The sequence below is a fragment of the Neofelis nebulosa genome, chromosome 8 (assembly GCF_028018385.1).
Source record: "Neofelis nebulosa isolate mNeoNeb1 chromosome 8, mNeoNeb1.pri, whole genome shotgun sequence".
Classification (NCBI taxonomy): domain Eukaryota; kingdom Metazoa; phylum Chordata; class Mammalia; order Carnivora; family Felidae; genus Neofelis; species Neofelis nebulosa.
The window spans coordinates 294,766-305,183 of record NC_080789.1 but is presented as its reverse complement, the minus strand read 5'-3'; the positions used below and the strand labels follow the sequence as shown (position 1 = coordinate 305,183).

At 59.7% G+C, this 10,418-nt stretch overlaps 1 protein-coding gene across 5 annotated transcripts in view; it reads left to right on the top strand.

Annotated features, from left to right (window-relative positions):
• The window catches only part of SHANK3 (SH3 and multiple ankyrin repeat domains 3), a 52,485-nt gene extending 43,141 nt beyond the window's left edge, over positions 1-9,344 (top strand). For 3 of the 5 annotated variants that reach the window (XM_058740861.1, XM_058740862.1, XM_058740860.1), the window contains one exon: positions 6,801-9,344. In XM_058740861.1, the coding sequence (XP_058596844.1) occupies positions 6,801-7,392 (592 nt within the window). In that variant the 3' untranslated portion in view covers positions 7,393-9,344. Of the gene's footprint in view, positions 1-5,716; positions 6,761-6,800 lie in introns of those variants that run through there. The other 2 variants (XM_058740864.1, XM_058740863.1) reach the window with 2 other exon arrangements.
• Positions 9,345-10,418: the final 1,074 nt, after the last annotated feature.

Genomic DNA, 10,418 nt, shown 5'->3' with positions numbered 1-10,418 from the left:
GGGTGGGGTGTGAGGTGCCACTGCCTGGCCTCCTTCTTGCTCCCTGAAGACCAGCCTATTGGGCCCTTTCCTGTCAGCCTTGGAAGGCACAGCTCACAAAGTGAGGGATTTGGTCTTATTCACACGGGCTTGTCTGATTTACCTTCTTCCAGTTAAGGGTTCAAAAGATATGTGGGGGCTTGGGAAGCTCACGGTGCCTCCCCTAAGTGGCCCAGGAATATTGTCCTTCAGCTCCTGTCATCTCAGGGGCTCACTTTGGGGCCCTCTCCCCTTTTTGCCTCTTCCAACTCCCAGCTGAATGTGAAAGCCCTCTTTCCAGCAGGGCAATGCCAAAGGTACCCTGAGAGTGGGCGTTATGGGCATGGCCAGGGTATCCATTTGGGATGAGTAGCCCAGGTCCTGGGCCTCTGCAGGACCTAACCCTTGGGGATGGGGGTGGGGGGGGGGCGTTCCCTGACCCACCCTCGACCAGCCCCTATCTTCATCTCTGCTTCTCCTCCCTTGCCAGTCCCTCTGTTCTCTATGTCCTTTGGTCCCAGTGAAAATGAAAGCCATTTAAAGTGGGAAGCACAGTTCCTGATACAGTGCAGGCCGTCAATAAACGTTTGCTCAACAGACGAAAGAACTAAGCTAAATGCAAGCACTGTCTTTTGTGACCTGTAATCTAGGGAGGGGGCTTAGGATAAATATCACTGAAGGACAGACACATGATTCAGATGCACTGGTTGTTGGACCCCATGATCAGGCTCAGGCGAGCCTGGGTCTTGTCATTTGCTCTGCTGGCTCCCATGGGGTGGCTGGGCACCCTGAGCATTTCTCCTCTGTCAGGGTAAAGGTCTCTTGTCCCATGGCTCTGGGTTGTGCCAGGACCCTGTGTTTGTGTTCTGATTTGGACATGGGATGGGGCAGGGCAAGACCCACAGGTGCCAGCTTTGCACCCCACCTACCCCACAGGTGCACTGGAAAGGGAGCCTCTTTGACTTGGCACTTCTTGCAAAAGTCCAGCCTCTGATTGGCTTCACATGGGTCCCCTGCTTTCCCCTGGATGAATCAGCAGGGTCAGGGATGCTGTAAGGCCTCCATTGGCCAGGCCTGAGTCCTGTGCTCTCCTGGGAGCTGGGGCACGGGGCCAGCCCACCTAGCAAACAGGTGCTGAGAGTGAGGGAGGGCGGGTCTCCAGAGGAAAATCAGCTGCTGTTACGGGGGTCCAGATGCTGGAAAACCTAAAACAACACAAGTCCCTTGTGACATGTTCTCACCAATGTCGGCAGTTTGCTTCATTCCCTGGCATCAGCTTGGGGTCAGAGGGCCCTGGATATCAACTCTCAGCTAGTTGCATCTGAGCTCTGTAGTCTTGGACGAGCCACTGTGAACTTCAGTCCCTCCCCTGAGAGATGGTGACGGTGACACCCTGAAGCACCAAGCGCAGGGCTGCAGCATGGTGGGTTCTCATGAAGTGGGCGCTCAGCCAGGTCCTTCGTGGGAAATAAAAGGGCCGGATATTGTGCTAGAAAATGCCAGGTCATATTATTTCACTTCTACAGCCATTCTCTCAGATGGATAACAGTATACTCTCCATTTTCCAGACAATAAAACTAAGGTTCTAAAGAGGTCTATTGCAGCTGGTAAGTGGTGGTATCTGTCTGGCCCCAAGCCCCACTCTCTGTTCACTGTACTCTCGGGGCTGTGTCGTTAAGCCCCTTCTGGTGACGGATGCTGGGTTTCTGTGCGGTAGCCTCTCACACAGAAATGCGCACCTGTTCACTGGGTAGACTGACACCGTTATCTATCAATCGCGTATATCACAAATAGCACGTGTATTCTGAAATCGCTTATCCTCGAGTCCACGCAGCGCTCCCTCGTCAGCCCAGCTACACGGAGCCATCCCTCTGCCCTGCCTTCCTATTCCCACTTCCCTCTGCACCCCCTTCTCTCGTTCACACTTCCTTTGGCCCTCTCTGCTTCCCCTGACCCCTCAGATCTGGGTGAAACCACAGTCCCCTGGCGTGGACCCCACTGCCCACTCTTGGCTTCTGGCCAGAGGCAGGGGGCTGAGCGGAGGATTCAGTGAGCGTGTGGAGTCGGCCCCTCCATGTGGCTGGCAGGAGCTGTGGTGCCCGCCAGGGCTGCTGGGCGGCTCTCGTTTGCAGCTCACTGTGGCCGGAACCTAGCACTCCTCTCTCATTTAGTGATGAACTTCTCGCGATACGGCCTCTAAGAGAAACGTTCAAAGTGCGGGAAGTTCCGGTGTCTGGGTGGGGCTGTTTCCTTCCCGGGACCATTCTTGGCAGAGGCCCCAGAGTAATTGCCTTGGCCACCTGGAGGGACCTCTGGCTTTTTGCAACATTGATCCTAGACTATTCATCTGCTCTATGCTTCTAGCTTCGGGTCTAGCCCTCGTATAGACAGGACGTCCATCTTCTCAGAGCCCCACCATGGTCTTTGAGGCTCACATCTGTACCCAACTCCACTCGCCTTCGGATCGGAATCCCACATGTCGTCTGAAGTCCATAGTGTCTCTGAGCACCGCAGAAACACTCAGCTCTGCTGTGGCTTTCAGTTTTACATCTGTCTGACCCTCACCTCTGGTTTCATAGAAAAAAGTTCATGGTGAAATAGCTGTGGAAATACAAAGTGGAAGGGGTGTCTTTCCTGCATCTTCTTAGCCCCTTTGATGTGCTTTGCGCCGTGGTCTCGAACCTGTTAGGTCTCAGCTTCTCTGGCAGATCGTTAGTAAGTGTCTTGCAGAAGACACACATTCTTTATAATGGGGTAGAAACCCTGCTCTGGTGACTTTCTGTGGACCCTGTTCTACTAACATGTTTGGCTGGGATCTGGATACCACGTTGTGTCACCGCAGGTATCTCAAGGCCAGTGGGGCTTCTTCTGAAACCCGGGCTGACACTTGTGGTGTGACGGCCGACGCAAGAGCACTGGGGCCAGGATGTGCTTTGTCCTTGCAGGCCACACGAAACTGGGTCACATGCTTCAGGAGCCCTGAACTATGCTGGGGGAGCAGGAAGTGCTCACAGACGAGGGGATGTAGAGGCATTTGGAGTGTGTTGAGGTTGGGCAGTGAGAAGGCCAAAGGCCGGAGACGCCCTGAGCGGAGAGTGCGCTTTGAAGCTTAGGAGTCTGTATCTAGTTTTGCGCTGCTGTTGAGGGTTATGTCCCTGAGTGGAGCTCCCAGACTGCAAAAGCCCACGAGGCCTAGACCTGCCCTGCATGAGTGCGCTGGCAGAAGGCCCAAGACAGAGGCCAGGACCAGAGCTTGGGCTTTTCCTTGTCTGTTGGTGCCAACAGGCAGTCAAGCCCGGGAGGGACACGTCCCATTATTTTCGTTCGCTGACACTTAGCTTTGTCAGTGAGGAGATGAGGTGAGAGGTGCTGAGTGAAAATGTCTGGACCCTGAGGTGGCCGGGAGGGTGAGGATAAGGGCCTGGGTTAATGCTGGGAGCCCTCCATGAAAAGGAGGAGGAGCTGAGGGTGGCTCCCGGTCCCTGGTGTGGGGAGGACTGGGGGAAGGGAGAGCGTGTTTGGAGGCCCCAGTAGAGGTCTGGAGCTCAGGAGAGCCTGGGCTCACACGAAGCATTCTTGGGCACGTCAGCCGTAGCCAAGGGTGGGAGTGGACTACGTGGCCCAGGAGAAAGTGTGTGTGCCGAGAGGAGAACCCACAAAACCCATCTAGGAAGGAAGGGGTCCTGCTACAGCCTGGGTAACTGCAGGGGTGTGGGGCAAGGGGCAAGGGGCGAGGCCAGACCCCAGTGGCTGAGGAATCACCAGGCAGCAAGACAGTAGCAGATTCAGACGTGGTGGAAGAGACGTCCGGGGCCGCGGAGCCTTGCGGAGCCATCTGGAGGGGGATGCTGACGGCATTCAGGGGTGCCCGGTGAGGTACCGCTCGTTAGGGGGCGGGTGGCCCAGAACCCCTTTGGGAGGGTGGCGGGTGCTGTGATGTGGCCACACCGTGGCTGGGGCCCGGCTGGGGCGGCGTCAGTTGAGAGTGGCAGTGGACGGTGACGGCTGTGCCGAAGTGGCGTGGAGACTTGGCTGTGGACGCTGCTGGGGTTCCTGCTCAGGGGACGACGTGGGCAGTTCCCTGCTCCCCTGGAGGAAGGGAGGAGGGGCAAGCACTTGGGCCACGGGTACCCTTGGCCACTCCCTGCTGTGTCCTGGGGCCTTGGGAGGCCACAGACTTCCTTGTGCTCTTCTTGTAGGCCTCCTGCCATGTCCACCATGCTTTGGGCATCCTTAGGACTGGCTCTCTCCCCACTTGCCCACCCAGTGGAATACGGCTCTTCATTCCCTCACTCATGGCACCTCCTGGCATCAGCCGCATTTTCTCCGGCAGGTGCCCATCTCCTGGCACCCACCACCTCTCCTCAGGAGGGTCTGCCTGGGTGCTGCTAGAGCCCGCCTCAGCCCTCTGACAGGAAGGAGCGCTTCGGCACTGGCCAGAAGGGCGTCCTGGAGCCCAGACCCTGCTCTGGGCTCAGGCCAGGCGTCTCCACTGCACTCCCCAGCACCCGTCCAGTTCTCTCTGCCTTCACAGCTTGGCTGTGGTCCTGCCAACTTGTCAATATGCTTCTGTCACACCGGAGACCCTGGGCACACCCACATGGTTCCACTGAAACTTAACCCTTGGGGTAGGGCTAAGCAGGATTCCCTCCTGAGACACGAGGTCCTCAGGCCTGAGTCGCTGTGTGAGAGTCGTGGTGGGGCTATACTGGGACCATCCCCTCAGCACCTTCCCCTGCACTGCAGCCCCCACCCTAGCATTTCCCTAGCAGTCACCGCCACCTGGGCACCCACCACCCCCTTGCAACATCCCCTTGGGTACCCTCCCTCTCTCCTTCACTGCTGACCCACTTTGCACCAAAGCCCAGGTGGTGCCAGGGAGATCAGGTGTGGTGGGAGCAGGGAGGGTTTTTTCTGGCCGGTGCCTGTTCCCTGAGCACACCCCAGGTGTCCTTAGAGCCCCTTGCCATGGGGGGTAGGGTGGAGGGAGGCCTGGTTTCAGGAGGCTCTGCTGTGGGTCTGAGCCCTGGGGGGAGGCAGCGGGGAGAGCGGCTGAGGGGAGAAAGCCGGTGGAAAGTGATGGAAGCTGGAAACTGGAACTGAGGTCGAGCGGGAGGGACAGACAGAACTGGATCTTTAGGGAGAGGCTGGTCTTGCCCAGGTGGGAGATGAAAAGACAAAGCCTGCACGGAGGGGCGGAAGGACGCCCAGGGTGCCCTGTGCGGTGCGAGACTGGCACCAGTCAGGATAGCGCAGAGGTGGATGGGGGCACCCAGAGGAGGCTCCTCAGCCCGGCAGGGGCAGGGGCAGGGAGGGGGGATGGCAGCTGCAGAGGCCAGTCAGGCCGCAGAGAGTGTAAGGGGACATGAAGTGTCACCCAAGTGCCAGGTGTCTGCCGAGCACTTGCCACACAGTGTCCCAAGGAAAGCCTGTGGAGGTCACACAGGCAGACCCGGAACCCACCAGATCTGCCCACGTGTGGCCTGCAGGTCCCTTTCCCCAGCAGCCCCAGATTTGCTCTCTCCCATTGTACCTGACTGAGTTCCTCCCCCAGTGGGTGTCTGGCCAGGGAGACCTGTACCTGGCTGCCATACTGTAGCTGTGACTGTGGGCCATGTGCCTGCTGTGTGGGCCTGGGCTGCTAACACTCTTTCTCATTGCTCTCTCCTGCCCATCTGCATGTGGCTGCTCTGTCTAGCTGCGCGGTGGTCCCGAGCGCCGGCTGTGTAAGTGAGCATGCCCATCCCATGCCTCTCACTGTCCATAGCTGCACCTGGTCACCCTGGTCTCTGCTCTGCTTGGCTTCGTGAGGCTTCTGTGCCACCGACAGCCCCCTGAGGCTTCCCCTGGGCGCAACTGGGGATAGGGACTGAAAGGAGGGGGTGGGAGAGGGGAGTGGGTTTTCTCTGGAGGTGCCCCCAGGTAGGCCTCCCACCATGGCCATGCTGGAGAGGGGCTGCAGGTCTGGGGGTCCTGTCAGGTGATGTTGGGAAGAGAGGCATCATTTGTGTGTGTGTGTGTGTGTGTGTGTGTGTGTGTGTGTGTGCGCGCGCGCACATGTGCTGCTGTGTCCCTGTCACGAACAGGCTGCTGCCATTCCTGCCGCTGCTGCTGCATGTCTGTGACGCGTGTGGGTGCCGTCCTGTGCAGGGAGGCCGACTGTCATGGGTGTGTCGCTGCCTGACACCTGCACATGCTGCTGCTCTGTGTGGGCATGAGCGCTGCCTGGTGTCTGTCTCTGACTCATGGACTTGGTCAGTCTGTGCAGCCACCAGCCTTCATCACGACTCAGCCGTCCCTGAAGCCTGCCCAGGTTTCTCTGGGTCTCCTCAGGAGAGCAGAGCTGTGTGTGGGAGTGGGGAGAGGTACTGCCAGTCTTACTGTCCAGGACACGGGCAGATGGGGCAGTGCCCAGAGCCTGTGTCGGAGGCTGTCAGGGATGGGGCAGTCGGCCCTTTGCCACGAGAGGCTCTTTCCTCTGGTGGGCTGCTCTTGGATCCCCATGGAGTGAAGGGGCCCTCTGTTTTTACTCTTTATGTTCCAGTTTAGGCCCCTTCTCTCCCGGCAGGGCCCTGACTCTGACCCTGGGGGCCAAACAGAGGGGCCCTATCATGACCACAGGACCCCACCCTTCTTTCTTCCTGTGGCCCTAAGGCTACCCCCACCCCAGCCCCAGTACCCACCCGACCTGCGTCCTCCTGGCCACTGGCCCCTCTCCCCTCTGCCTGCCCCCACATCTCCTGGCGCCCCTCACCTGGCCTTGACCCCCTCTCCCTCCGCAGGCTCTTCAGCAGCCTCGGTGAGCTGAGCTCCATCTCAGCGCAGCGCAGCCCTGGGGGCCCGGGCGGCGGGGCCTCCTACCCGGTGCGGCCCGGCGGCCGCTACCCCGTGGCGCGGCGCGCCCCGAGCCCAGTGAAGCCCGCGTCGCTGGAGCGGGTGGAGGGGCTGGGGGCGGGCGCGGGGGGCGCGGGGCGGCCCTTCGGCCTCACGCCTCCCACCATCCTCAAGTCGTCCAGCCTCTCCATCCCGCACGAGCCGAAGGAGGTGCGCTTTGTGGTGCGCAGCGTGAGCGCACGCAGCCGCTCGCCCTCGCCGTCGCCGCTGCCCTCGCCAGCGCCTGGCCCCGGCCCCGGGGCCCCCGGCCCGCGCCGGCCCTTCCAACAAAAGCCGCTGCAGCTGTGGAGCAAGTTCGACGTGGGCGACTGGCTGGAGAGCATCCACTTGGGCGAGCACCGCGACCGCTTCGAGGACCACGAAATCGAGGGCGCGCACCTGCCGGCGCTCACCAAGGACGACTTCGTGGAGCTGGGCGTCACGCGCGTGGGCCACCGCATGAACATTGAGCGCGCGCTCAGGCAGCTGGACGGCAGCTGACGCCCCCTCCCCACGTCCCAGCCGCGCCCTGCCGGCAGGGCCCCCCACCCCCACCCCCGGGCCGCGGGCTCGGCCTGCCCCCCACAAAGGCGCCCGGGCCAGGAATGTTGCATGAATCGTCCTGTTTGCTGTTGCTCGGAGACTTGCCCTGTACATTGCTTAGTGCCCTCCCCGGCCGGCGAGTCCCACCCAGCACACGGTCAGGAAGGGCGAGGGCCAGGGGAGGCTGGAGCGGGAGAGGGTTGGGGGTGGGGTGCTCCGGCCTGACCATCTCCCGCACAGCTCCTGGTGGCTACTCTCCCAGAGGGGGGACCTAGTCCAGCATGCGAGGTCAGGACACACCTTGGTGACTCGGGGGGAGGGGGGAGACTTGGGGTTCTTGGTTGGGGGCCTAGGAGCCCCCCCCCTGTTTTGCATATTTTAATCCACTCTATATTTGGAACGAGAAAAGGAACAAATATCTCTGTCCTTAATAGCTTCCCTTCCCCTCCCCTACAGCCCCCCCCCCCCCCCCCCCACTGGTTCCGCTGCTGCTGCCCAGTCTTCCATCTCTGGCCCCTCACTGCCACTGCCACCCCACATGGGGCGGGGGACGCTCCAGCTGGTCTGGGGTTGGCCAGGGTCCTAGTAGCCCGCCCTGGGGCCCCAGCTCGGCCCTTTCCCCTCGCTGAGCTACAGTGTGCCCCACCGACCCTTCAGGTGCTGCGTGGAGGAGGGGCGGCAGGCAGCAAGTCCTGCTGGGCACTAGCCAGGTCAGGTGGCCTGGGAGACCATTGCCCTGGGGAGGGGCAGGGCCCTGGCATCCGCCCCAGCCAAGTCCCTCACAGGGTCCCTTCCCAGGAGGGGTCTAGCCTCCTCCCCACACTGTTGGGCAACCACAGCAGAGAAGCCTCCCTGCCTCAGACCCCAAAGTCTCCTGTTCCTGCCGTGTGTGTGTGTGTGTGTGTGTGTGTGTGCGCGCGCGCGCGCGCACGTGCGAGTGTGTGAAACTCTGGGTGCGGCTGAGTGCGTCGGAGCCCTGTGTGTGCCTGACTGGAGTGTGGTCCCAACGGGCCACTCTGGACTAGTGTGGGGGCTTCAGCAGTGTGCACAGGGTGCATGTATGGGTGTGTCTCTGTGAAAGCACCCCATTTCCACTTCCAAAGAAAGTCAGAGGCACCCTAGGACCTGCTATTTGCCCAGCCCGTCCTTCCAGAGCCTCGTCTAGCCTGAGCGGGCCTCCTTGGTGAGGCTCTGCTGCTTGGACAGGCTCCCAAGAGCCCTTGGAGGCAGTGCCCCGCCCCCCACTGGGCTTCTGGGGGGGAAATCACAGAGGACCCCTAGAGTCAGGCCACCGCAAGCCCTGGGGAGAGGCAAAGACCCCAGAGGGCACCCCAGCCCCCCTTACTGTGACTCCTCACACTCAGCAATGACCTGTGGGGTGGGGGGCCCTGGGACGTTTTTAAACCTAGGGTTTGGAGTCTGGACTAAGCTCCATCCACGTCACTCACAAGTTTCTGTTTATATTTCTAGCTTTTTTTAATAAAAAAAAAAAACAGAAAACTGAAGTTTTCACAGCCCAGGGGCCTGGCACGCCGGTCTGTGCCCGCCTGCCCCGCCCTGGCCCACCGGCCCCATTCCCTGGGCAGAGTCACACCCAGTAACCCTCTCACCGACAGACCAGGTCACACACAGCAGCAGTCACTGTAACAGACTGCCACATACACCCTCAGTCTCACACTCACCTGTGGGTTTTTGGTTCCGTTCAATTTGGGTTTTTAACTTTACAGGGTCAGTCCCGCTTCACCCCTCCTTTTGTATGGAGTTCCATCCGGGGGATTTCACCCCTGCTCCAGTCCTGAGGCCTCCTGACCCTGACGTTGTGATACACCCCACAGAGATCTATGTTTCTTATATTATTATTGATAATAATTATTATAATATTATTATGTAATAAATTTATAAGAAATGAAGCCGTCTCTCAGTTGCCTGTTTGAGGAGGTATTGGGAGCACAAACTGTTGTCCCCTGAATGGGACGAACCTCAGCCTTGACACGAGCATTCGGCCACATGCACTGGTGACTCTCAGCCCTGTCTCAGTCTCCTTGTTGACCCCACGTCCCCATGCCGGGCTTCTCTTCGCATCTCTTCCAGACTCCTGCTGGGCCTCAGCTCATGCTTCCTGTCTGGAAGCTTTTCTCTCTGCCCACCAGCTCACTGAGTGTAGCCCTCCTGAGGTAGGAATCCAGTTGTCCTCTGTCGCCCTGCCCCACCTCCCCCACTGTGTCCATTTGTTTCTGAATTCTTTGAACCTTCTCATGTCTGTGCCTGCTGTCCTGCCCCCATGGCTACTGCCCTTGTCCGGGCTTTACTACCCCCCCCCCCCACCCCGAGCTGACAGTCATGTGAGCAGCTGGCTGCTACCAGCCAATGATGTGGCAAGGCTAGTGTGGCACCGGGTGGGGCGTGGCCCACCCACAGGAAGGGCAGAGGCACCTTAAGGGTGGAAGAGAGGGTGAACAGTGTGGATGGATGGATATCTTCTCACAGAGTGGACACAGGAGGCCCAGCGGGAGTTGGGAGAGGGCTCCTCAGGCATCAGTTACCTGACAGGGTCTTGGCAGGGGCAGTGCCTGCAGATCCTGGCTCCACTGGGTCAAGGTGGAGTGCAGATCTGACGCAGTAATAAACGTGGACCTTGACTTGGGTTATCGATGGTCAGGGGTGGGACCAGTGGGAGATACCACCGGAAAGTGTGAAGATCCCAGAGGGAGTGAAGTGGCTGGAAGACGGACAGACTCCAGTGTCTTCACCCAGAGGAGGTGGGGGCAGGCAGAGGTGCTTGGAGGGAGCAAGTGCAGGTCCGGCTGGCCTGGGAGGGAGGGTGAGGCCCTGTGAGGCTTGGACCTTGAGAGGCTTGCAGGCTATCTAGAAAGCCCCACAATTTCAAATTTTCAACTTTTTCAAAATTTTAGCTTTCATTTTCAAGTCAGAAACTGTGGTCAGCATACAGAAGAGGCCATGAAGGAAGTCAAGGAGTAAGGAAC